Here is a 24238-nt window from a genome sequence, read left to right on the forward strand (position 1 = left end):
TACATGAAAATAATATATATACATGGATAAAATATGTGTGGATGGTATCTATAACAAAAGCACACACCCCCAAAACCATAATGCACAGAAAGCAATTTCGGAAGACTACCCAGTGTTACTAGTTTGGTGCAGCTAAGAAGCAGGGTGGGCGCGACTTAAATTACTTATGTTTGCCGTGGTGAGCACTTACGACTTTTACATGCTAAACCCCAAAGGAATCATGATGAGTGTGTCACGGAAGGAAAGACATCTTATTTGTTTATAGCAGCCTATAAAAGGATTCTGTTAAACTCGGCATTCTTTAAAGATGTTTTAATTCTGTGTGTCTGTGTATGGGGTGGGTATGTACATAAGAACGCATGTGCCCAGGAGGCCCGAAGAGGGCTCCAGATCCCACAGAGCTGGAGTTACAAGCGCCTGTGGGTGTGAGCTGCTGGATGTGGTCCTGGGCACCAAACTCCAGTCCCCTACAACCGCAGCACACGCCTAATCACTGAGCACCTCCCTAGTCCATGCCTCCCAATCCCTGCCATCTTTTTGGTTTTCTGAGACAGGGTCTTACTCTGTGAGCTGTGGCTGGTTGGAACTACACAACCCTCTTGCATCTACTTCCACATGAGCACTGGAATTCGAGGCGTGAGCCACCACAGCTGCCAACTGTGCTTCTTAAAACCTACACTTAAAGGAATCTGCACAGATTCCGGATACAAAGTCTCACCCAGAAGCACACGCACAGTGAGTGTGGTACAGGCCTCAAGGAGGCAGGAAGATCAGGTTCAGGGCCATCCTCGGCTGTGAATCAAGTTCCAGACCAGCCTGGGAAACATGAGACAAGAGAGAGACAGAGACAGAGAAGGAGAAGGAGAGGGAGAGAAGGAAGGAGGGAGGGAGGAAGGGAGGGAAGGGGAGGGGGGGAAGAAAAGAAAGGAAACAAAAAGAGAAAGAACTAGAAACTCTTCTGTGCACACACACACTCACCTTGCCCTCCACGCCCACACCACAGTCAGATTCCTGGATCATGCTGACGTCATTGCCTCCATCACCTACGGAGCACACAGACCAAAGACAGGTAGGAAGGTGGGGACAGGAGAGAGCCGGCTCACACACGACGTTCGCAGAGTGACAATCCATGCCGGGCTTCTCACTGGGTGTGGACTCTCCAACCCAACCTATCCAGCCACCCGCAAAAGAGGCCGCCGATGGCACTGGAGACCAGGTGGCCCGCCAGGGTCAAGTGCTGAGCTGTCGCGGTCCTGAGCTGTCGCAGTGGCTGCATCTACAGCCTCCTCTCAAGCCGGGTATGCAGAGCTGCTGCTGCCATGGCAACACCCCGCAGGACACGGGCATCCTCAGTACACTGTGGCCAGCACACCTCACACTTTAGTCCTTGGGCACCTAGGCAAGGAGGCCACACTGTCCCCATCCTGCTGAGGTGCAAATGAAGGCCCAAGAGGGAGAGGGAGCCACCCATGACAACGAGTCAGTGACCATCGGGTTGAGAGATCTGAACCCAGATCTGAACCTCAGCACAGGGTCTTCAACTCCCTGGAATGTCGAGGCCATCAGCCACATGCAAGGAAGAGAAGGCCCTTCCCTTTGGGCCTGTGTGTGTCCTCTCTCTCAAGGGACAAACGGGCAGCGGGAACAGAGGGGAAGCTAGCGTCCACAGGAAGGAAAGCAGTCACGGCCCGAGCCGAGGCCTGGGGAGTCTGAGCACACCGCAGCAGCACTCAGAGGTCCTTGTGAAGTCAGGCCAGAGCATCTGCAGGGCAGAATGCAAGCAGCCGGGGGCCGCTGACTGCTACCACCCACGCAGGTCCGACCACCGTCCCGCACCCTCCTTACTCACCTACGGCACAGGTGAGCTTCCCTGTGCGTTCCTGGAGCAGCCGCACGATCTGGGCCTTCTGGGTAGGGGCACAGCGGCAGCACACGACAGCTGGGCACTGGCAGGCCAGCTCCATGAACTCGTACTCATAGTACTTGAGGCAGACCTGGGGTGGGGGAGGGGGAGGCGCGCAGCATCAGCCAATCCCACCACCTCCCTGCAGCCCACAGCAGGAAGACGTGCCCTGCCCAGAAGTCCCCTGCACTGACCTCCAGAGAGTCTCCAGAGATGACCAGGGCACAGTCATGCTTCCTGCGGAAGGCATTGAGCTCGAGGTGTGCCTCCCCACGGTTGGTCACCTGAAAGGGGACAGAGGTGGAGAAGGCCTGGCCCTCTGGAAACGGCAGACAGCATGATGAACACCGGCCTCCTGGAGCTTGGGGAGACGATGCCCTTCCCCTCCCGGCACCAGCCTTTAGCTACAGGCTGCTGTGGACCCGGAGACTGTGTGTAGGACACTCATCCCTTTCCACGTCCCCAGGACTAAAACCGTCACCGTCAGGATGGGACGGGCACCGTGAGGACCTCTCACATCACTCAATAATGCACCCCAGGAGACCGAGGCTGGGGGGCTCGTCGGCCTGAAGCGGTGTCACCAGAGCCCCGGGGGCAGCCCGGGGGCCGGCATCTATACCACCGTTCTCGGTAGGTGCTGCTATCGGCTTTGTGTGCCATGCTTGGCTGTTGGCAACGCCAAAAGTAGCCACAGTGCCTAACTTTCCCGAAGGAGAGCACAACCACCCGAAAGGGCCAGAGCACAGGATGAGGTCAAGGCTGTGGTGGAGTTCCTTGACACTGGCTGAAGGGGGTGCTGAGCTGGGTGCCCTAGCCCTTCAGCAACCTATACAACCACCTGAGGTCACCAACGGCTGCCCTCCCCCCCCAACCCCGGTCCAGAGGTTACAGGACAAACGCAAGCACCACCCCTCACGGCCCCAACACGATGCGTTACCAGCCGGAAAACATGAATGTCCTGGTTTCTGGTCACCAGATGTGCGTTCTTGGCTGTGCACGTGGCTGTCTCCAGCTTGTCCCCCGTCAGCATCCAAACCTGAAATCACGGCAGGGAAACAGTCCTGGGTGTCGGGTTCTGTAGACGGCCTGTGCCTGGGGCAGGGAGACTCTCCAAAACATCAACCCTCCTGAGACTCGGAGTCCCTGTGATTCCCAAGGATAGCCCGCACAGGGAAAGTCCCTGTGATTCCCAAGGATAGCCCGCACGGGGCTTAGCGGCTACTAATAGAGAGCAGAATCCACTGTTTACCAAGAGTCAGTCTGAATGGGGTGTGGTGGGACACAACTGTAATCCCAGTGCTCAGGAGGCGGGAGCGGGAGGATTGCTGTGAACTGGGGGCTATCCTGGGCTACAGATCAAGACCCACACTCCTCCCCCCAAAAAAAAACAATAAAATAAAAATGAACCCTAAGCAGATACGGTGACACATGCTTGTAATCCCAGCAGTCAGGACTGAGGCAGAAGGGTTGTGAGATCAAGACCAGCCTGGGCTGCATCTCCAGAGACTACCTCAGAAAGCAGAACAGGCAACGGCGCGCCACCCGGTGACTGGCTTGGTGCCAGGAAAGAACGGCAGTGAGCAGTGGGCAGAGAGCCCTAAGTTCTGGGAGCCACAGATGGGGCTGTCTCTCACAGGACGACAGGAGCGACCCAGAGGTGGTACCTAAGACCCTGAGGCTCACTGCCAGCTGCTTCGCCTCACAGGCTGAGAGGCTGCAACGCGTGACCAGCTTTCTTGGCTCAGGTCCTGGGTCTGTCCAAAGACTGGAGTAAGCCTGCACCCCAGACCTCATGACCCAAGAGGCTGCCCGCCTCCCTCCCCTCTTCCTGCCTCTAACAGGAACAGGACAGGGAAACCCCGTCCACACTGTATCAACAAGACCCATCCGGGGATGGGATCGTCAAGGAGGACCTGGGGGCAAATCTGACCACAGAGTAGGACTCCACAGCCCTGGAAGGGCAGGGCTTACACACCCCAGTGTGGCAGTGACAGCCTGCCACAGGGGTCCCCCGTGGTCCTGCTGCCCACTTCCTTATGAGGAACCTGCAAGGCCGTGCGTAGGTGCTGATCCACAGGGAGACACACACCGTGGGGGCCCTGCCTGCCACCCCGTGTTCACTTGTCATTGTGGGTTTCTGCCATCTCCTCACCTGTCCCTCTTCTGAAGATTACTGTGTATGACTAATGCCTATGTTAGGTCTATGCACTAGTGCATGCCTGGTGCCCATGAAGTCCCCTGGAACTGCAGGTAAACTGCCATGTGGTTATTACTAGGACCTGAACCCGGGCTTCTGCAGGAGCAGTCAGCGGGAGTCTGTGAAGGCGGCAGCTGTGGCCGCATTAGTGTGCTGGAGGAGGGCAGAGCCCATAAGGACAGTGATCCTGAGACCACGACGGAGCTGAGACTCTCCCGGCACCTAACCGCACCCAGCCCGTGTGATGTCAGCACCCAGCACACTCCAATGGGCAGCTAGGCCTGTGGCGGGCGTACGCCGTCAGTCACATATGACACTAACTGAACATGCTAAACAACATACGCTCATGTGCTGTGCTTCGCCCGTTAGAGCACACGCCTAAACCTCACAGAAAGCTGACTGTGTAGCCACAGGTAGTAGCCGCATCCGTCTCCTGAGCTGTGTGCACTGACAGGCTGAGCCAACAGCTGAGCAGGTAAGGGCAGCTGGCTGTGTATCGGCACAAACACCCGAGTTTCAATCTTCAGCACCCATGTAGGAAGCCACGCAGAGCCGTGCACACAGAGCCGTGCATGTCTACAGCCTCAGTGCTGGGGGCAGGGAACGGCAGGGACAGGAGGGGCACTGGGCTCACGGGCAGCCAGCAGCCTCGCTCCAGGTTCAGTGAGAGACCCTGTCTCAAGGATATAAAGTGGAAAAAGACAAAGACACTTGACGTCCTCCTCTATCTACACAGAGAGAGAGAGCGAGAGAAACAGAGACAGACAGACAGACAGACACACAGACACACACACACATGCACACACGCACGCACAGGTTGAAAAGAACAGGGCAGTGCTCAGTGGTAGAAGGATCTCTTGGCATGCATAGAGCTCTGGGTCCCATCCCCAGCACTGCATAAAAAACAGAAACGCATCTGTAATCCCAGCACTCAGGAGGTGAAAGCAGGAGGATCAGGAGTTGGTGGACAGCCTGGGCTACACACACAGGCCCTCAGTCTTCAGAATCGTGTCTCACTGGTCCTCAGACGCCCTCTACTGGCCCTGCAGAGCACTGCTGGATTGTTCCCACTCCAACAGCAGATTAATACATAAGCTTCTCTGCTCTCGCCCCTCACCTCCACCCCTACCCCCACCCCCACCCTCACGGGGTGGTCATCCCTTTCTCACTGGGCCAGGCACTCAATCGAATCACACTGTGCAGCTGCACACAGGGCTGCCCTGCGTGACTGGGAGACACGCGCCCCTGACCTTGGCACCCGTCCTCTGAGGAGGCAGCCAGGAGAAGTACAGCCGCTGAAGAGGTTTTCCCGAGCCAGCCCGTCTGAAGCGGGGCACTCTGGCTTCCCTTCCTCCTTCCACTTCTTCTCTTCTTTCATTTCTTCCCTTTTTGAACAGGCTCGCCATACCCCAGGCTGGCCCTAAACTTGAGATCCTATCACCGACTCCCACGCGCCGAGATTACAAGGGTACGGCATCTCGCCCAGCCTGACCCCCTCGATGTCGCCCTGACGGTCTTGTCACTGCCCGGGCTGTCTCTCCAGCAGCCCTACCTTGATGCCAGCGTTGCGCAGCGTCTCCAGTGTGGGCCTGACGTCGGCCTGCAGCTGGTCCTCTACACCGGTCAGACACAGCAGCTCCATCTCCATCTCCAGGCTCTCGATCACCGTGGCCACCTTGAGCGAACGGTCATGCACACTCAGCTTGGCCTGGACATAGCGGGCCTGGAACATGACAGAGACACATGGGGGGCAGAGAGGTGAGGCCGCCACCCCGCCACACTGCCCGGGGCGGCTGGGCCTCCTGAACCCCACTTCTGAAGACGACTGACTCCAACCCGACCTGTTCATTCCCTCTGTATCTGGGCAGTGCACCCAAGGGAAGCCTGGATCCCCCTGGTGGAACCGTGTGAACAGTCACAGCAGGGACCCTTGGAAGAACCTGATGGCTGGAGTCTTACAAACACACGGGCACATCTGGACCAAGCCAACTGCAGGGGGCTGGCAAGGACCCTAGAAACCTGTCCCTAAACTGCATGCACCCTGGCACTTTTGCATGTCAGCCTTGTGCCAGGCGCCAGGGACACGGGCATTAGCCAGACAAAGTCCTTCCACTGGGAATACAATCAATGGGATGAGAGAACCACAGGGAGATGGAGCACAACTCTAACCTATTTTATAGCTCAAAAATACCTGGGTGCCTCATGTCGGTCACCTCATCACTCAGGAAGCTGAGGCAGGAGGATTCCAGGCAAGCCTGGGCTATAAGCAAAGCCTCGTCTCAAAACAGCAATGAGACAGAGAGAGATGGAGGAGAGGTGTGGAACAGAAGTGATTTATTTCAAATCTTCCTAAAGCAGGTGACAAAGAAGGTAAGTCATATGGGAGATGACTGGAAAGAGACAGGTAGTGTGGGGAGGCTTCTTGGAGAGGCAACATGTGAACATGAAGTGAGGAGGTGGGCACTGGAGTGAGTGCCAGGCAGAGCACAGGGCACGTGCAAAGGCCCTGTGCTAACAGGGAAACTGGTGTGCTCCAAAAGGCCGAGATGGCCAGAGTGGAATGAGCACGGAGGTGTGTTCCCAGGGGAAGTGACTGAGAAGATGGGTCAGGGACGCAGGGCAAAGGTCACGTGCCACTTACTTCAAAGTCTTGGTACTGCTCCTCTGTGAGGGACTTCTTGGCCACCACGAGCACCCGCAGCCCCTCCCGGGCCATGTTGCCACACTGCAAAGCAGACAGAGATCACCGGGGAACTCTGCTCAGGCCCAGGTCTAAGACTGCCCCAGCGGAAGCCGAAGGGCCAGGGAAGACGGCAGGGAAGAAGACTGCTTCCCCAGAGCTACGGTCCCCAGAGCCAAGCTGCTAGCCGGAGCTGCCGTCGGGGGCTGGAGGCTGGGCCCAGCACACATGGGTTTCTCTGGACGGCACAGTGTGTTACAAAGTCCGAATCCACACTGTGAGGTTACACGTGAGCAGGGCTGGCTGGCTCAGTGAACAAAACGGGGTGTGCTTGGGGATAACCACCATCCACCATGGCTAGGCGGTCCTGCTCCTGTGTGCACCCCCAAACACTGGTGCCACGGAATATTTCAACAGGCTGAATGTGCCAAAGTGCAACCCCAAGAGAAAGACACACCCAGGCCTGCCACTCATCTGTGTGCCCCGCCTGGCCCTGTGGGCATCTGGTCTGAATGGCGGATGTGAGCACCCACCTGCCTGAAGGGGAGGTCTGGCCTGCTACCATCAACCAGAACTCTTCCCTCGGGGCTAGCTGTCCACCGGTTAGCCGGGAGCTAACTGTCCACCGGTTAGCCGGGAGCTAACTGTCCACCGGCTAGCTGGGGTTTGTGGTCCCCATGATCTTCACCTCCTGGAACTCCCCTGCACAATCACCTTCCCCTTGAGTATGGGCTGCACCTGTGACTTGTTCCCAACACACAGATACGGGAGGAATGCTGTTTCTGGGATTAGACACCAAAGATGGAGACTTCATCTTGTCTGTCCTCTCCCACTGCTTGGATGAAGGCCTCCCCGCTGCAAGGCCTCCCCCTGCAAGGCCTCCCCCTGCAAGGCCTCCCCCTGCAAGGCCTCCCCCTGCAAGGCCTCCCCCTGCAAGGCCTCCCCCTGCAAGGCCTCCCCCTGCAAGGCTGCAGTGCACACTCCCAGGCCCCACCTCTACTCTCTACCCCAGGCTCACCTCTTCCTCCAGCCAATCGTTATACTGGACAATGCCAGCCATGACAACGTCCGCGCCCTTCATGTAGAACGTGATTTCCCCCGTGGACTCATCCTGGAAAGAGGGACGGGAAGTGATGACCCTGCAGGGGAACACCAGTCCCAGGCCTGACTGGCTTCCTGTGACAGACAGCAGGAGCCCAGTGCTTTTAAACTTTTATTTATATTTATACATATAAATAAATTATAATAATATATAATTTATTTATATGTGTATGCCCTTAGAGACCAGAAGAGGACACTGGATCCCCTGGAACTGGAGTCACAAATGGTTGTGAGCTACATGTAAGTGCTGGGAGTTGAACCCGTGTCCTCTGAAGGAGAAGCCAGTGTTCTTAACTGCTGTGCCGTCTCTCCAGCCTCCCGGTGCTTTCACACTTGGCCAAAGATAAAACAATGGGGGGGGGGGCAGCTCTGGGGCAAAGGCCACAGCAGGCAGGAGAAAGCTCAGCTCGGAGCATTCGGAAAATTGTTAAAGGATAAAGCAAGATCAAAGAGCCGAGACTTTTGTTTGGGAGCTGTGGCCATTCCGACTGGAACTGCCCGCACGCAGCAGCTTGTTTCAACTGTACCCGTGGGCTGTGCCGGCGCGGTGGCCAACTGTGCTCCATAAACAACAGGAAGACAGCAACGGCGTCTGGTTCTCCACGTCTCGGCACTGCTCACATCTGGGCCAGACACTCCGCTGCGGGGCTGCCCTGCACCTTACAGGACCGTCAACAGTGACGGGGCCTCCACCCACCAGAGGCCCGGAGTGGCCCCACGGTGACAGCCCACAATCTCTCCGAACACTAGTGAGCGTCCTCTGGGAGACATCCAATCTTTCCACACTGAGACTGTCATCCAAGGCTGGGTCAGGTCACATTCTGAGCTAACCTGAGACTTGTGTGGCCCGAAGGCCACAGGCTGGACACACCCGCATCACCGCCGAGTGCTGCATGAGAAGGTGTACACAGAGAGCCAATGACCTCTCATATTTTAGTTCCTCTGACCTGATAGGCATCAAACACTCGGCCTGGTACCAGTTCTTAACCAGGAGCACCGGGCAAACTATCTCCTCTCTGCCTCAGTTTCCTCATCTGTCAAACAGGAAGTGCTACACATCCCTGTGTAAGGTCACTGCTGCGTGGGACGTGGCCTCACATGGAACGTGGCATTTGGGACTCCTGATGGTTAGGTGTGCCCTGAGTCCCTCCAGCCTGCTCTGTGCAGAGAAGGCTCAGTCCCAGATCTGCAACAGGCGACCCTGGACAGACTGTCAGCTGTCACAACTCTGAGAAGCGGCTTCAGAGAGGCCATGGGTGCTACCATGCATCCCAGAATACCCAGGGTGGCACACAAGCAAGACTTCATCACTGGGCTCCATCCCTCGACAGTGCAGAGGCTGAGACACAGACTCTGAGGAATGCTGGAGGACAGCGGGTCCCCAAGCCTCCAAAGAGAGGGTAGGTGACACTGATGAAGGGGGGGGAGGGTGGTCAAAGCCTTGTGCATATCGTTTACTACTCTGAAGGCCCAGAGAACTGCCTAGAAAGTTGCCTCTGACTGTGAATTAGAGGAGTTGGAGACGGCTCCGTGGGTAAGGGGCTTACCACACCATGAGGACCAGACCAGAGTTCAGATCTCCACTGTGTGTGTGTGTGTGCGCGTGTGCGCGTGCATGCGTGCATGTGTGTGCGCGTGTGTGTGCGCGTGTGTGCATGTGAGTGTGTGTGTGCATGTGAGTGTGTGTGTGCATGTGAGTGTGTGTGTGTGTGCGCGCGCGCGCGTGTGTGTGCATGTGAGTGTGTGTGTGTGTGCGCGCGCGCGTGTGTGTGCTGGACATGACAGCGAGCACTGGAGAGGCAGAATCAGTCTGCAGCCTGCTGACCAGTCAACTGAATTGAAAGGAGTTCCAGGTTCAGTGAGAGACCCTGTCTCAAAACATAAGGTAGAGAGCAAAAGAAGAAGATGCTGAAAGTCAGTCTAGGGCCTCTGCATGAATGCATGCACATGTGTAATGCATGCACATGTACACACACACACACACACACACACACACACACACACACACACACACGAAGATGAGCTCCCAAAGCTAACAAAGGGTACGGTTCAACCACAGTCCAGCTCTTGGAGCAACACACTGACTCAATCTCTCCCCCGGCCAAGCAGAAGCACCTACACTTTGGGAACGGTCAAACGCACGCTCTTCCCAGGAAGGACAGCCCTCGGGCCAAAAGAACACAAAAGCATCGGGTTTTTAATCCCTTGCCCCTTCCCGAAAGTGGTGCTTAAATCCATGGCTGCAGGAAGGATTGCCTCCACCCGACTTCCTCTACCAGAGGGCTCTGGCCAGCTCCACCATCCCATCCAACATAAATACTGCGGCCGGCCGTTATCTCCTGTGTGTGAGTCATCCTCCCACCCAGTTCACCCCCAGTTTACTGTGTTCCCATATCATGGGGACATGACACCAGAAACCCATAGAGATGGGCTGGAAGAGGTGTGGCCTGTCCTCTTGTCCCCTTGCAGTCTGGGTCTGGCACCTGATGACAGGCTCATTAATTCAAGGACAATGGTGTGTGATCTCTAGCAGGATTCAATCCCACTCACTACCCCACGCGGGAAGCAGGGAGCGTAGTGGAACATCTTGTACAAGGTGAGATACACAGTTCCTTCAGAAAGATGCGCACAAATGTCCTGGGGCAACAGGCTTCTCTGACCTCACCAGACCCCTTAGGAGGCAGGCTCTCAGACAGAGAAGGAAAAGAGCTGGGGGTGGGGACAGGCTGTGAGCATACCGTGAGCTCACTCACACCAGTGTAAAGGCTGGATGCAGTCTACGGGAAGGGCAGACAGTGACAGCCAAACCCAGCAGAGGTGGCATGCGGTGGCGTGTGCACGTAGTTCTAGCACCTGGAGGTGGGAGGCTGATGCAGGGTGGCTGCTGTGAGTGCCAGGGTTCCAGACTGAGACCTTGTCTCAAATGCCCTCTGACCCCTGGGAAAGAAACAAAGCCAAAGAACTGAATGAAACCTGTCCACAATGGGCAACGGGACAGTCATGTGCATACAATGGGCCACCACTCCAGCACAGGAGCACAGCTTCTCAGTTCTGCACAGCAAACACACATGGACAGTCTGTCCATCACAGGGGCACCCCACTGGACGCCACCAGCACCCCCAGTCTCAGACTGTGACAGCTACAAAGGTCTCACCTTTCAAATGTGACAGTGAGAGTCGCCGAGCCGGGGAGTGTGGTGAGGCTGGCACAAAGTAAAAAGCCATCTCAAAGCCCGGGACACACCGGAGACAGAGGGGACAGGCAGGCAGAGGTGGGAAGTCGGCTCACCAGTGGCACTTCCCACATACCTAAGGGAGCCCTGAGAAGATGTACACTGTCGGCATTACTATTAATAACCCAAAATGAGAAACCGCCCATTCAGAAGAGAAGGGGGGCCTGCAAGAGGGCTCAGTGGGTAAAGGCACTGGCTACCGAGTCTGAGGAGTTTGATCCCTGAACCCCACATGGTGGAAAGAGAGAACCAGCTTGCACAAACCGTCCTCTGAGGTGCGCTGTGAAGTTTTAAAAGAATCAGTATTCACAGTTAAGAATAGAACACACAGGCTGGAGAGATGGCTCAGAGGTTAAGAGCACTGGCTGCTTTTCCAGAGGTCCTGAGTTCAATTCCCAGCAACCACCTGGTGGCTCACAACTGTCTGTAACTCCACTTCCAGGGGATCCAATGCCACCTTATAGGCTCCGAGGACACCAGGCATGTGGTGCATATTACATACGTACAAGCGAAACACTCATACATATAAAATAAATAAATCTTTTTAAAATTTTTAAAGGATCTAGAACACAAGTGCACGCATACATGTAATTTTTTTAAAAAATCAAAAGAAGTGAATGAAATGGGATATTTTCCATCAGAACACCACACACACATCAAAATCAGCAAAACCATGTCTTGATGGTGTAAGAAAACGTCCATTGAGTATCTACACGTAGGCAGGCAGACAGGCATGTGTGTGCATAGGCACACGCGTGTGCATGCACACCCACACAGGGGAAGTTAACTTAAAATGAAGTCAGAGGGTACGTTTATAAAATGTACATAAATATTTACACCCACATGCTTAGAAGAAAGACTGAAATGAAGGGTCCTTGGCGGGGCAAATGCTGGCCCCCAACTCACGGCAACCATCCTGCCCCAGTCTCTGAAGTGCTAGATTAATGGTGTGAGCCACCGTGCCAGGCTTCATTTCCCTTCTCATGACTCTTAACTGTGAAAGCTGAATGCTGATTAAAATAACAATAATAATAAACAACTGGGCAGGGTGGGGGCGTGCTAGCCTTAAGTGAAAGCAGACTCACTAAGCCAACAGCACTCTGTACTCCAGCCACCTTGTGTGGGAAGACGCAGAGCTGCTTCTCACAAAACATGACGCATGTCTGGGAAGGAGATCCCTTCACAGCTAAAGGAAGGGTGGCGTGTGTGGTTCCGTTCATTCTCAAAGCCGGGCCTGGGGGACTCTCGGATGACTCAGCTCTCAAATGGCCTCAGCAGAGTCCACGGCCCTAGAACTTAAACAATAATGGCTGGAACCAAGTAAGAGTGATTCTGCGGACGATGCTGACTAACTCCAGGAAACACCCACCCGAGGGAGTTATGTCGCTGATAGCCCTGTGCTCAGATGTGCCCTGGATTGGCTAGAGCCAAGGGTCAGGCCAGGTGCAGCCTGTAGGAAAAGCTGCAGCTGTGTGGAAGGGAGAGGCTCCCTCCCCAGTTGACATCTGCCAAGGACATGTGTCCCACAGGGTCACAAAGTCCCAACTCAGATGGGAAGTTTCAGAGCACACTCCCAGCCTGCCACTGGGTCTTCAGAGCAGCAAGTTCATGGAGCCACCACCACAGTCCCTGGATGGAGGCAGCGTTATCCCCACCCCCACCCCACCCCAAGATGTGCTGGACCCAACAGCTCACTCCTGAAAACAGAACAAGGCTAATTGGGCCCGACTCCTAGGAGGCTGGTTCCTGAAGGCAGCTTCCAGCTTGCTCACACTCTCACTAGGGTAAACCCAGCTGACATGAGGCTAGCCCAGGGAGAGACCCACAGAGCAGTAGCTGAGGTGGCCTCTGTCCAGCTGTCCTGCAGCCCACTGAAGCTGTGGGTAAGTGAACATTGTCTCAGGAGATCCTGGGGAGACACTGAACCAGACACCCAAGCCACACCCAGACTCCTGGTCCACAGACATGGTTAGAGACCACTGTGTGAGGTAATCTCTTAGCAATGAATAATGAACACAGCACCCCATCACGACCCAGGGCCATGGGCTTTTCCACATCCTCCCCATCCCATCTAAGCCCTAGCATACACTTGGGAGCCGGACAGCCCGGGGGTGAATCTCAGACCCATCACCTCCCTGTGTGAACTCGGGTGCATTCCTTCAGTCTTTCTATGCCTCAGTTTCCTTCTCTGTCAAATGCAAACCACACACCTAGCTTGTGAGCCTCTGGTAAGCAGACTCCAGTCAGCTTATGCCAAGCACTGAGACCGGCCTCTGACACAGCATCAGTCCCACCCAGCTGTTTCCCTTGACCATTACTCTCACGGTACTCTCACCGTGGCTACCTCACTGTAGGAACCACCCTCCCTGCCAATCATCCCTTGGGCAGCTCTCCTGCAGGATGCTCACAGCCCCTCACTGCTGACTGTGGCGGCCACAAGCCCCAGCGATGCACCTGCCTCCCTGGCACGGGGATTGCAGGCACACACCACCACACCCAGCCTCTTCGTGTGGGTTCTGGGGTTCACCTCGGGTATTCATGTTTGCACGGCAAACACCTGACCTACTGAACCAGCCCCTACCCCAAAGCTTCAGAATCCTTTGGGCATAAACAAATCACCATGAGTAAAAAACACCACACCTGCCAGGCAGTGGTGGCTCAGGCCTTTGATCCCAGCCCTTGGTAGACAGAGGCAGGCAGATCTCCAGATCTGAGGCCAGCCTGGTCTACATAGTCCAGGACAGCCAGGGCTACACAGAGAAACCCTGTCTTGAAACAAAACAAAACAAAAAAGGAGGAGGGGGAGGAGGAGGAGGAAGAAAGAAAGAAAAAGAAAAAGAAAAGAAAAATTCCACACCTGACTCAGGTTATAGTCAAAATAAAATGACACTAAAAATACTGTTTAAAATTGCCTTCAGGCCACTGTGTAAAGAATTTCATGTTAGGATTTGGGGATCATCCAAATATCGAATGCAATGTTCCATGCTGGTCACGGACATTCTACAGAAAGGATATTCAACCCCTACAGACATACAGTGGACTACCACACAGCCACAAAGGGAAGGAGAGGCTGGTATACACATGACATGAATGCACCTTGAAACCTGTTAGCAGGAAGAAGAGATCAAGACCACATACTACGCTCCATTTATAGGAAGTGTCTAGAACAGGTAAATATGCAGGGGCAGGAAGAAGACCAGTGGGAGCAAGGAGCTGGGGGTGATGAGGTGGCTTAATAATTGCAGGGGTTTAATTCTTTTTGAAAGATTTGTTCCTTTTTATTTTATGTGTGTGGGTGTTTTGCCTGAATGGATTGTCTGTGCACCACATGCATGCAATGCCCTCAGAGGCCAGAAGAGGGCACTAGACCCCCTGGATCTAGAGTAACAAATGGCTGTGAGCCACCATGTGGGAGCTGGGAGCTGAACCTGCATCCTCTGGAAGTGCAGCCAGAGCTCTTAATCTCTGAGCCATCTCTCCAGCCTCTTCTTTTCAATCACATTTTCACTTAGTGTGTGTGTGTGTGTGTGTGTGTGTGTGTGTGTGTGTGTGTGTGTGTGTGTGTGTGTGTGTGTGTGTGTATGAGTGCACCGGTCACAGCATGTGTGTGGAGCTCAGAGTCTGTCCTCTCTTCCCCCAGTGTGAGTCCTGGGTTCGAACTTAGGTCCTTGGGCTTGGTGGCAAGCACTCTGCCCACTGAGTCATCTCAACAGTCTCTGGCTGTGATGAACAGAGTCTGCACAGTACTGGAAGTTGGCAAACGAGGCCGGCGCCAGCCCAGTTCATCACCTGTATATTAGTCAGGTCTCTCTTTGCTGCAACCAGACCCCTGAAAAGAAGCAACTTCATGGAGGGGGGGAGAGGGAGGGAGGGGAAGAAGGGAGTGGGGAGGGAAGAAGGGAGGGAGGGAGGGAGGGAGGGAGGGAGGGAGGGAGGGAGGGAGGGACGGGAAGAAGGGAGTGGGGAGGAAGAGAGGGAGGGTGAGCTTCTTCTGGTTCACAGATTAAGGGACAAGGTCCCATGGTGGGGGAAGGCATGGTGACAGGGAAGAGAGGCAACTGGTCACATTGCCTGGAACACAGGAACCCGAGTGTAGGGGAAGTAGGCCTGGACTATGACTCTCAAACCTGCCCCCAGGGACCCACTCCCCCAGCCAGGCTCCACCTCCTAAAGCGTCCACAAGCCTCTAAAACTCCACCCAAGTGTTCAGATTCAGGAGCCCCTGAGGTACAGAACAGCAACTTTGAAATGGTTATTTCTTTAATGGCTATTTTGTTTTGTGAATGGTTTATGTTTATGTTTGTTTTATGTTTTATTTTTTAATGGCTATTTTATGTTTTGTGAATATTTTTATGGTGTTTTTTGTTCTTTGGAGACAGGTCTCACTCAGTAGCACAGGCTAGCCTTGAACTTACAGTGGCCTCCCTGCTTCCGCCTCCCAAGCCCTGGGAGAGCAGTGAGCCACCACACCTCACTGCTATGTGAGTTCTATCTGTGAAATATGGGCGGCAGGCTGGAGGAACGGCTTGGCAGTGGCGAATATGCCCTGCTCTTTCCAGATCCCAGCACCCACGCCAGGCAGCTCACAACCCCCCCAACTCCAGCTCCAGGGGATCATCTTCTTCTTCTAGCCTCCATGGGCACCAGCACATAGACATGCACACATACACATAATAATTTTGTTAAAGAATAGGAACTGGGAATGTGACTTGCTTAGTATGTGCAAGACCCTGGGTTCAACTTCCCCACAGCAAAATGCACGCACACAGAGAGAGAGAGAGAGAGAGAGAGAGAGAGAGGAGAGGAGAGAGAGAGGTGAGAGGGCCAACAAGATGGCTCAGAAGGTTAAGGTGTTTCCTGCTAAATCTGATGGTGTGAGTTTGAGTCCTGGGATCTACACTGTAGGAGAGAACTAACTCTTCAAGTTGTCCTCTGACATTCATTCACACACACACACACACACACACACACACACGCACGCACGCACGCACGCACGCACGCACGCACGCACGCACGCACATGCACACACAGTGTAACATGTTGCTCATATATGCTAAAGAAATGAAAAGGTAATTTTTCAGGAGCAGGAGAATGAGAAATCATCTACTAAGAGCTCCTGACATACACTCGCTGCTTCAGAGCTAGGCTCAGCATACCCTGCTGGTTGAACTGGGCGTGTCCACTGACTGGGCTCATTTCCTTCCTGCTCAGGGAATCACACTCCCTTACTAGTCTGGGTGACAGTAATGAGGCCCCAGCGAGATATAAAGGCCCCGATGCACACTCTGCGGAGCAGGGGAGGACGCTAAGGGTCAGGGGAGGACGCTGAGGGGCGGGGAGGACTCCACTCACCCTCACAATGATGCCCATCCGCTTGCTCTCGTAAGTAAAGGGAAAGACCTGCAGGATGGTGAGATTCAGGATCTGGTCGCCAGGGGTCCTCAGCTGCATGGAGGATTGGTCACGGCCCACCAGGGTCAATCCCACGCTTTCGGTCCACTGGACCAGGGCCACCTGGAGGAAATGGAGGCAGACATCAGACACCTACACATGGACACTGAGGAAGAGAAGATGGAAGCAGAAGGGACTGTCCCGCAGGCCCCAAAGCAGGATGCTCACCACAGGCGTGTGGCAGAGACCCAGTAACCACAGTTACCTCTGAAGGCTCTGTGCCAAGCCTGCTACCCATACGGCAAGAAAGGGCAGGGCATTAGGAGCTCTCACCCCTGGCTCTCCCTTAGCTAGGCACACTCCATCAGACACAGTCTAGTCTTTAATAGGTGACTCTGTAACACACACACACACCGCCACCGTGGGGGTGGGAAGGGAAGGGGCTGGCAGCAACATCTGGAGCATCTGTGGGAAGGAGATGCTGCTGGCACCTGAAGGTAGAGCCCAGGAAGCCTGATGGCCATTACAATGCACAGCACAGCCCCAGTCATGAACCCTCCGGCCCAAGAACAGAGCCAAGGAGACTGGTCCACAGCCAGGAACACAGACTCCCAGAAGTTCGTGGAACTGCCCACCACTGATGGGACTGAGGAGTGGCAGGGGCCAGGCCAGGAGGCAACCCACATCTGCCTAGGTCGAAGGTCCAGGGCGCTCTGTTCCTGGAGGGCCACTTGGGTCTCCCCCAGCCTCGGGCAGGCCGGATCCACCTTGGCAGACTCCTAAGAGGCACATGGGAGAGTCCTAGGCCAGTCAGAAGCCCCTCCTCAATCACATAGGCCTGTGTCACTGGGATCCACTGCCACCGTTAGGAAGTTGACAGGACAAAGACCAAGTCCTGGTCTCTGGGGCCTGGGAAAAAAACCCCTTCCATGGCTATGAGGGCACAGTGGGGTTAAGGGTGAGTTCCCAGTGAGGCTCTCCCAGATGACCCACAAGCTCTTCAGGCTGTGGCCAGAGACTGAGCTCAACACACACTGGGGACTGTGAAGATGGGGGGAGGAGTCAGCAACCGAGGAAGTACGGCCTGATGGTTATTCTTGGTTGTCAACATCTGGAATCAACCAAAACTGGGGGCCGGCACACCTGTGAGGAATGAATTCACTCATTCATTCAGTCATTCATTCAATCATGCATTCATTTGTTTGGGTTTTTGAGACAGGGATTTACTGTGTAGCCCTGGCTGTCCTGGAACTCACTTTGTCGACCAGGCTGGAGGCAAACTCACAGAGATCCGCCTGCCTCTGCCTCTGAAGTGCTGGGACCAAAGGCGTGTGCCACCACTGCCTGGCTGAGGAATTTTTTTCTTAATCGTTTGAAATGAGAAGACCCACTTCTAATCTGGATCTTTGTGGTGGAAGATCCACCTTCAACCTGGATCACAACTTCTGCTGGCAGCCAGTACCAAGGGTGCGGAAGAAGGAAGCTTGCTCCCCCTGCCTGCCTGCTCCCCCTGCCTGCCTGCTCTCCCTGCCTGCATGCTCCCCCTGCCTGCTTTCTCTCCCTGCCTGCTCCCCCTGCCTGCTTGCCCTGGGAGACATGATCAGATCACACAAGACTGGTTGGGGGGGGGGGGTCAATGTTCAAAGTTCAGTCTCCTGAGTGCATACAGTGAGGAACAGAGCTGGGGTGGGGTCCGCAGGCAAACCGCTGTGCATCACTGATACAGTTCTCCGGGGGTGCTGGCTCTGCTTCTCCCAGGTCTCTTTCAGTCTTGCCTGATGTCACCTTGACTGACCCACTCCCTAAGGTGGATCACACTGGACCTCCAGTCTGGGGTCCCTTTCGACACCCTTGAAGGCTCTGTAAATAAGCAGCTTCAAGCAGATGCGCTCTCGATTTGCAGGATCCTATCTTTAGGGGCTGGAGAGAGATGCTCAGTGGTTAAGGGAGGATGATGCTCTTGCAGAGGATCCGAATTCAATCCTAGCACCCACAAGGCAGCCCACAACCATCTGTAACTCCAGGTCTAGATCTGAAGCCCTCTTCCGGCCTCCTCGGGCACCAGACACACATACACACAGTGCACAGGCACACAGGCAGGCAAAACACCCATACATGTTCATTTATTATTATTAAGTTTTTTTAACCCTGTCTTTAGCCATCTTGACTTGGATGTTTAATCCAGGTTAGATATCAGATCTCTAACCTGGTTTCTGTTGCAGAGATGAACTGAACGTGACATTAGCAAGATGTCACTTTCATGATTCAACCCTGTTTCGGGAAATGCTCTTAGCCAACCAGGATTAAGCTCCGACCCTCAACTCCATCTTTCCAGGATTCCCAATGGTGAGTCTTGGGAAATCCCCTCATTCAGTCTTGAACCTGACGATTCCATGCTGAAGAACGACTGTCTGGATATGCAAAATTCATCAATGTTGAAATCTAATCCCCAGTGCGGCGGCCTCTGGGGGTGAGGTGGGGCCTTGTGGGGACTAAGTCATTGAAAGGGGCTCAGATCACGGAGACCCCAGAGAGCGCCATTCCACTATGAGAGACACAGTGAAAAGACAGTCTGGTAGGAGCCAGGAGGGGAGCCCACCAGACACCAAAGCTGCCAGGACCCTGCTCTGTGAGCCCAGCCTCCAGAGCCCTGAGAACAACACTTCTGTTGTTTATGAGGGGCCCAGTCCGTGGTATTTTGTTATAGACTAAGACACTGACATTCAATTGTTTTTCTAAGTTTTCTTTTCAAACTTAAAACTGACAACTCAGTAAAGAGCCATACAAAATGTCCCTACCCTGTCCGTCCGTCCGTCCGTCGTCCGTCTGTCCCTGTGTGTGTGTGTGTGTGTGTGTGTGTGTGTTTTACTCTTGGGTGTGCATGAACAAGAATGCTTATGGAAGGCTGGGGTGTGGCTCAGTTCACAGTGTTTAAATAACATACACAAAGCCTGGGCTCCATCTCCTGCACTAGGTAAAACAGACCATGCTGACACATACCTTTAATCCCAGCACTTGGGAGGTGGAGACAGGAAGATCAGAAATTCAAGGTTCTCCTCAGCTACATGGCAAATACCAAGCCAGCTGGGGCTACACGAGACCTTGTCTCAAAAAAAAAAAAAAAAAAAAAAAAAAAAAAAAACCTTCTAGAGCAGCAGTTCTCAACCTGTGGGTCACCACGACTGGGTGGGGGAAGGAGTTGTCAGTGCATGAGGAACTGCGTTAAAGGGCGGCAGCCTCAGGAAGGCTGAGAGCCACTGTCCAGGGTGACAGGTCAGAGGCGCTGCAGGCCTTCCCTTGCCGCCCTCTGGAGGAGAGAGATACTTTGACACACTGACACTTAAGTACATACCCCGACACGTGTTCCCAAGCTGGAAGGAAGGACTTGAGACTTCCACCCTTCCTTACACTGGGTCCTGTCCCATGTGGGGATCGGAACTCTGGTCCCCTTGCTTATGTGGGAAGCCTTCACCCACTGAGCCATCTCTCAAGGTTTCCCTCCCCTCCCTCTCCCTCTCCTCCCCCCTCCCCTCCCCCTCCCTGCCCCCAGCTTGGTTTTTTGAGACAAGGTCTCACTATGTAGCCCTGGCCATCCTGGATCTCACTCTGTAGCCCAGGCTGGCCTTGAACTCACAGAGATCCGCCTGCCTCTGCCTCCTGAATGCTGGGACTAAAGACGTGCGCCACCACCGCCCGGCTCTCTCTCTTCTCTCTCTCTCTCTCTCTCTCTCTCTCTAAACAAAAAAAAAAAAAAACTTTTAAACAGCTCTTGTTTCACCGTGTAAAGTCCTTCTTCTCCTCCAAAATGAAAGCCTGTAGCTTGGGGCTTCCATGAGCAACACCAACTCCTCTGACCCCTGCTCTTGACTTCAGTGGAGAAAGAACCAAGAAGCCCGGAACAGAAGTGTCCCCCAGAACTGCACGGAAGGAGGAGCCCAGCTGTAGGTCACGGAAGCTAACGTGACCAATGTCACCAGAACGGTGAAGCACGGGCGTATGTAAATACCTTCTGTGGAGCTTGTCTTCCATGGCAGACACCATGAGAGGACCAGATGAGATCCTTAGCAATCGTAACACGAGGGCCTCCTGTGCTCAAGGGCCACTCACTCCGGAACCTTCCACACTCTGGGACTTCATGAGTCAACTGTCAGCACTTGCTCTGAGCTCTCTCTCAGAGAGCATGTAAGACCCCTCGAGTCCTGCTGGGAGGCTCTCTAAGGGGTGCATGCCTTTCCACACAGGATGCTATAAGACAGCTCCTTGCCTGTCATAGGAACTTCCACAAAAGGTGGAGTCCCTCCTCAGCCCTCAGCTTCACCGGCCCTCACTTCAGAAAAAGAGGAGATGTGCTGAGCGTGGACACACACTGTGGTCTCAGCACCCAGAAGCTGATGCAGGGGGACCAGGAGTTTGAGACCAGCCTGGGCCACATAGTGAGATCTGTCACGGAGAGAGAAGGCTCATGAAAGCCAATGGTAAGCAGATATGGGAACAGCGGGCTGGACCCGACCTGGGCCAGAGTGTCTTGCCTCAGGAGCCTGCTGTGCCTCCACCAAGGGGTGGGTGGGTACTCATGGAGCAGACATTTCCTTCTAAACGCCCATTCCGCCAAGAGCTGTCCCTCAAGTCTTTCCGTCTGTAGGTCGGGCCATCCAGGCCGAGCTTTCATAATGCTCCTTAGTACCTGGGCCGGGGTGCTTGGGAAACAGGCCAGGTCACACTCAGAGCCTCCCGCTGCGAAGACTAGAAGACATGTCAATCAAGAGAGCACGTGCTCTGGAGGGCCAGCCTTTGACATTTCACTCCCCGGCTCTTTGGTGGTCTTCAGTAAGATAACCCCTGGGGTCTCATGGAGGAGTTGGCCTAAAGCCATCTTTCAGGGTTATAAACCTACCACAGGCCTGAGGGGTCCCTGCCTCTCTCAGGAAATGCATCCAGCCACACTCACGTGGTGGCTGCAGGTTCCAGGTTCCAGTGTCAGCGGGGCTTGAACTGGCAGGAATAAAGCAGGCATGCAGGGGCCCAGGGTAAACTGAGGCAACTGCCAGTGGGCAGCTGAAGCAGCTTAGCCAGCTGCTGCTACAGTATTCCTACATCCTTTTTAATAAAAGCTTATCTTCGTGAAAAATGGAGAGGTTTTTAAAGCACTGCTTCAAAGGAAAACTTAAAGACAGCATTCAATGAATAAAATAGCCTGTTACCTTTGGAGTCAGGGACTTATCACTCAGCCTCCAGACCTTAACCCATGTCTAAAGTACTGAGTATTTAGAAATGACATGCCCAGCCAGGCGGTGGTGGCATGTCTTTAATCCCAGCACTCAGGAGACAGAGACAGGCAGATAGATCCCTGTGAGTCTGAGGCCAGCCTGGTCTACAGAGCTAGTTCCAGGATAGTCAAGGCTACACAGAGAAACCTTGTCTCAAAAAACAAACCAAAACCAAAAACAGAAAAAGAAGAAATGACTGCCTGAGTCTATAACGCACGGATAAGCTAACACCAGAGAGAGAGACGGGGTGTGTGTGTGTTCAGTATACATGCGTGCTCCTGTGCGTGTGCACACGTGGGTGTGGGTGTAGGTGTAGGTGGATGTGAGTGAACGTGCACATGGTCTGAGGAGGCTAGAGGTCAATGTCAAGCTGTCATCTTCAGTCACTCTCCATCTTATTTCCTGAGACAAAGTCTCTCACGGAACCTGGAGCTCATTGATTCTCCCAGCTGCCAGGCCAACAAGCTCCAGAGAGCTGGCGACCTCCTCCTCCGCAGGAGAGTCCCAGGCACACCCCGTGCCTGGCTCTTTTACTGACTGACCGTATGTGGCTCCGAAATCTAACTCATCCTTACATAGAAAGCACTCTACCAACTCTCCCCAGCCCATCAGACACCTCAGACAATCCGGCCCCTTCTGAATCCTCTCCAAGATTTTGCCTCAGTGGTTGATAAATAATACTCATGTGGAATGTTTCCTTGTTTGTTGAGACAGGGTCTCACTGTGTAGCCCTGGCTGTCCTGGAACTTGCTCTGTTGACCAGGCTGTCCTCGAACTTGGAGATCTGCCTGCCTCTGCCTTCAGAGTGCTGGGACTAAAGGTGCACCACCACAACCAGCTGATGTGGAATTTTTCCCTGAATCCCTCGACATCTGATTTTTGGCCTCGCCCTGTGGGTGAGCACACAACCCTAGAAAGCCTTTCTGATACAACACTCTACTCCCAGCTCAGCTGTGACCTGTCTGTGCTGCCATTGTCCCTGGGGCCTGTGACTCGGGCTCGGGGACAAGAAAGCATTTAGGGTGTGGGTGACTGTGGGAAGGACTTCCGGAGCCACGACAGGCCTGTGAGATGGCTGGCCTCTTCTCTACCAACTCAAAGTCTCCTTGGAGTTCACCATGTTGTCACCAAGCCGAAAGTGCAAGGCAAGACAACTGAGGTCCCTACACAGTGACAGACATGCAGGGCGGAGTGAGGCCCAGCTACGGTGGTTCTGAGTGGGGGACCTCACCAATGGAAGCTGGAGAGAGGTAATCAGAGCCGTGTCTGCACTGCAGTGGCCGCCTTAGTGCCTGCCTCCCTCCCTCCCTCCTTCCCTCTCTCCCTCCCCCCTCCCCTCTGGTTTTTCGAGACAAGGTTTCTCTGTGTAGCCCTGGTTGTCCTGGAACTCACTCTGTAGACCAGGCTGGCCTCTAACTCAAAGAAATCCACCTGCCTCTGCCTCCCAGGTGCTGGGGTTAAAGGCATGCGCCACCACCGCCTAGCAGTACCCTCCTCTTATGGATGGGTACTAGAAGGGTGATGGGTGATGGGGGGCGTGCCTTGCTGGCAGAGTGCTTGCCCAGCATGCCTGAAGCCCTGGTTTCATCCCCAGCACCAGGATAACCAGGATAACCAGGCATGGTAACACACACTCATAATCCTAGCACTTGGAAGTGGAGGCACAAGGATCCAAAATTTAGGGTCATCCTTGGCTACATGGAGAGTTTGTGGCCAACCTGGGCTACATGAAACCCTACCTAACAAAAGAAAGATGGGGCTCAGTGGAAGAGCACCTGCCTTGGATCCAGGAGCCCTGGGTTCGATCGTCACTACTGGGGAGGGGGTGTCAATAATTCCTTTGGGCATGTTAGATGGTTCAGTGGTGAAGGCACTTGCCACAAACACCTGCTGCCCTGAGTTCAATCTCTGGAGAGGGAACGGACTCCTGCAACTTGACCTCTGACCTCCACGTGTGCACCACGGTATGCTTGTAAACCATATATACATAAAAATAAAGTGTAATAAAAAAATTTAAACTGGGTGATGGTGACAAATGCCTTTAATCCCAGCTCTGGGGAGGCAGAGGCAGGTGGATCTCTGTGAATTTGAGGCCAGCCTGGTCTACAGATAGAGTTCCAGGGCAGCCAGGGCTACACAGAGAGACCCTGTCTCAAAAAAGAAAGCTGTGCCATGCTCCTCCCCACACCCCCAGGCTTACCACACACACTGAAAAGAGAAAAAGCCACTGAGCCGGGAGGTGAGCATAAAAGGCTGGATTGTTCTATTTTCCCAGTTCCGATTCACAGCAGAGGGTAGGAAGGACCCATACCGAGGCTGTAAATCCACAGCTGCATGCAGACGCGTCAAGATGTCCAGGGCTGACCGAGCACAGGCACGAGCACCCTGGAGATTCCTCCAGCCACACAGGAGCAGCAGCCTGCTCCCCAACGCTCCAGCAAGCTAACCTTGGGCTTCTACAAGGCTT

General features: G+C 54.2%; 1 protein-coding gene across 4 annotated transcripts in view; it reads right to left on the reverse strand.

The window, feature by feature from the left end:
- Atp9a (ATPase phospholipid transporting 9A (putative)) overlaps positions 1-24238 on the reverse strand; it is a 108833-nt gene that overhangs the window by 12235 nt on the left and 72360 nt on the right. For all 4 annotated transcript variants that reach the window (XM_028859026.2, XM_028859024.2, XM_028859025.1 and 1 more), the window contains exons 15-22: positions 16466-16627; positions 7799-7891; positions 6742-6825; positions 5653-5823; positions 2841-2939; positions 2098-2187; positions 1850-1994; positions 979-1043 (exon numbers count right to left, since the gene is read on the reverse strand). In XM_028859026.2, the coding sequence (XP_028714859.1) occupies positions 979-1043; positions 1850-1994; positions 2098-2187; positions 2841-2939; positions 5653-5823; positions 6742-6825; positions 7799-7891; positions 16466-16627 (909 nt within the window). The remainder of the gene's footprint in view (positions 1-978; positions 1044-1849; positions 1995-2097; positions 2188-2840; positions 2940-5652; positions 5824-6741; positions 6826-7798; positions 7892-16465; positions 16628-24238) is intronic.

The sequence above is a fragment of the Peromyscus leucopus genome, chromosome 1, assembly GCF_004664715.2.
Source record: "Peromyscus leucopus breed LL Stock chromosome 1, UCI_PerLeu_2.1, whole genome shotgun sequence".
In the NCBI taxonomy this organism is placed as follows: Eukaryota; Metazoa; Chordata; class Mammalia; order Rodentia; family Cricetidae; genus Peromyscus; species Peromyscus leucopus.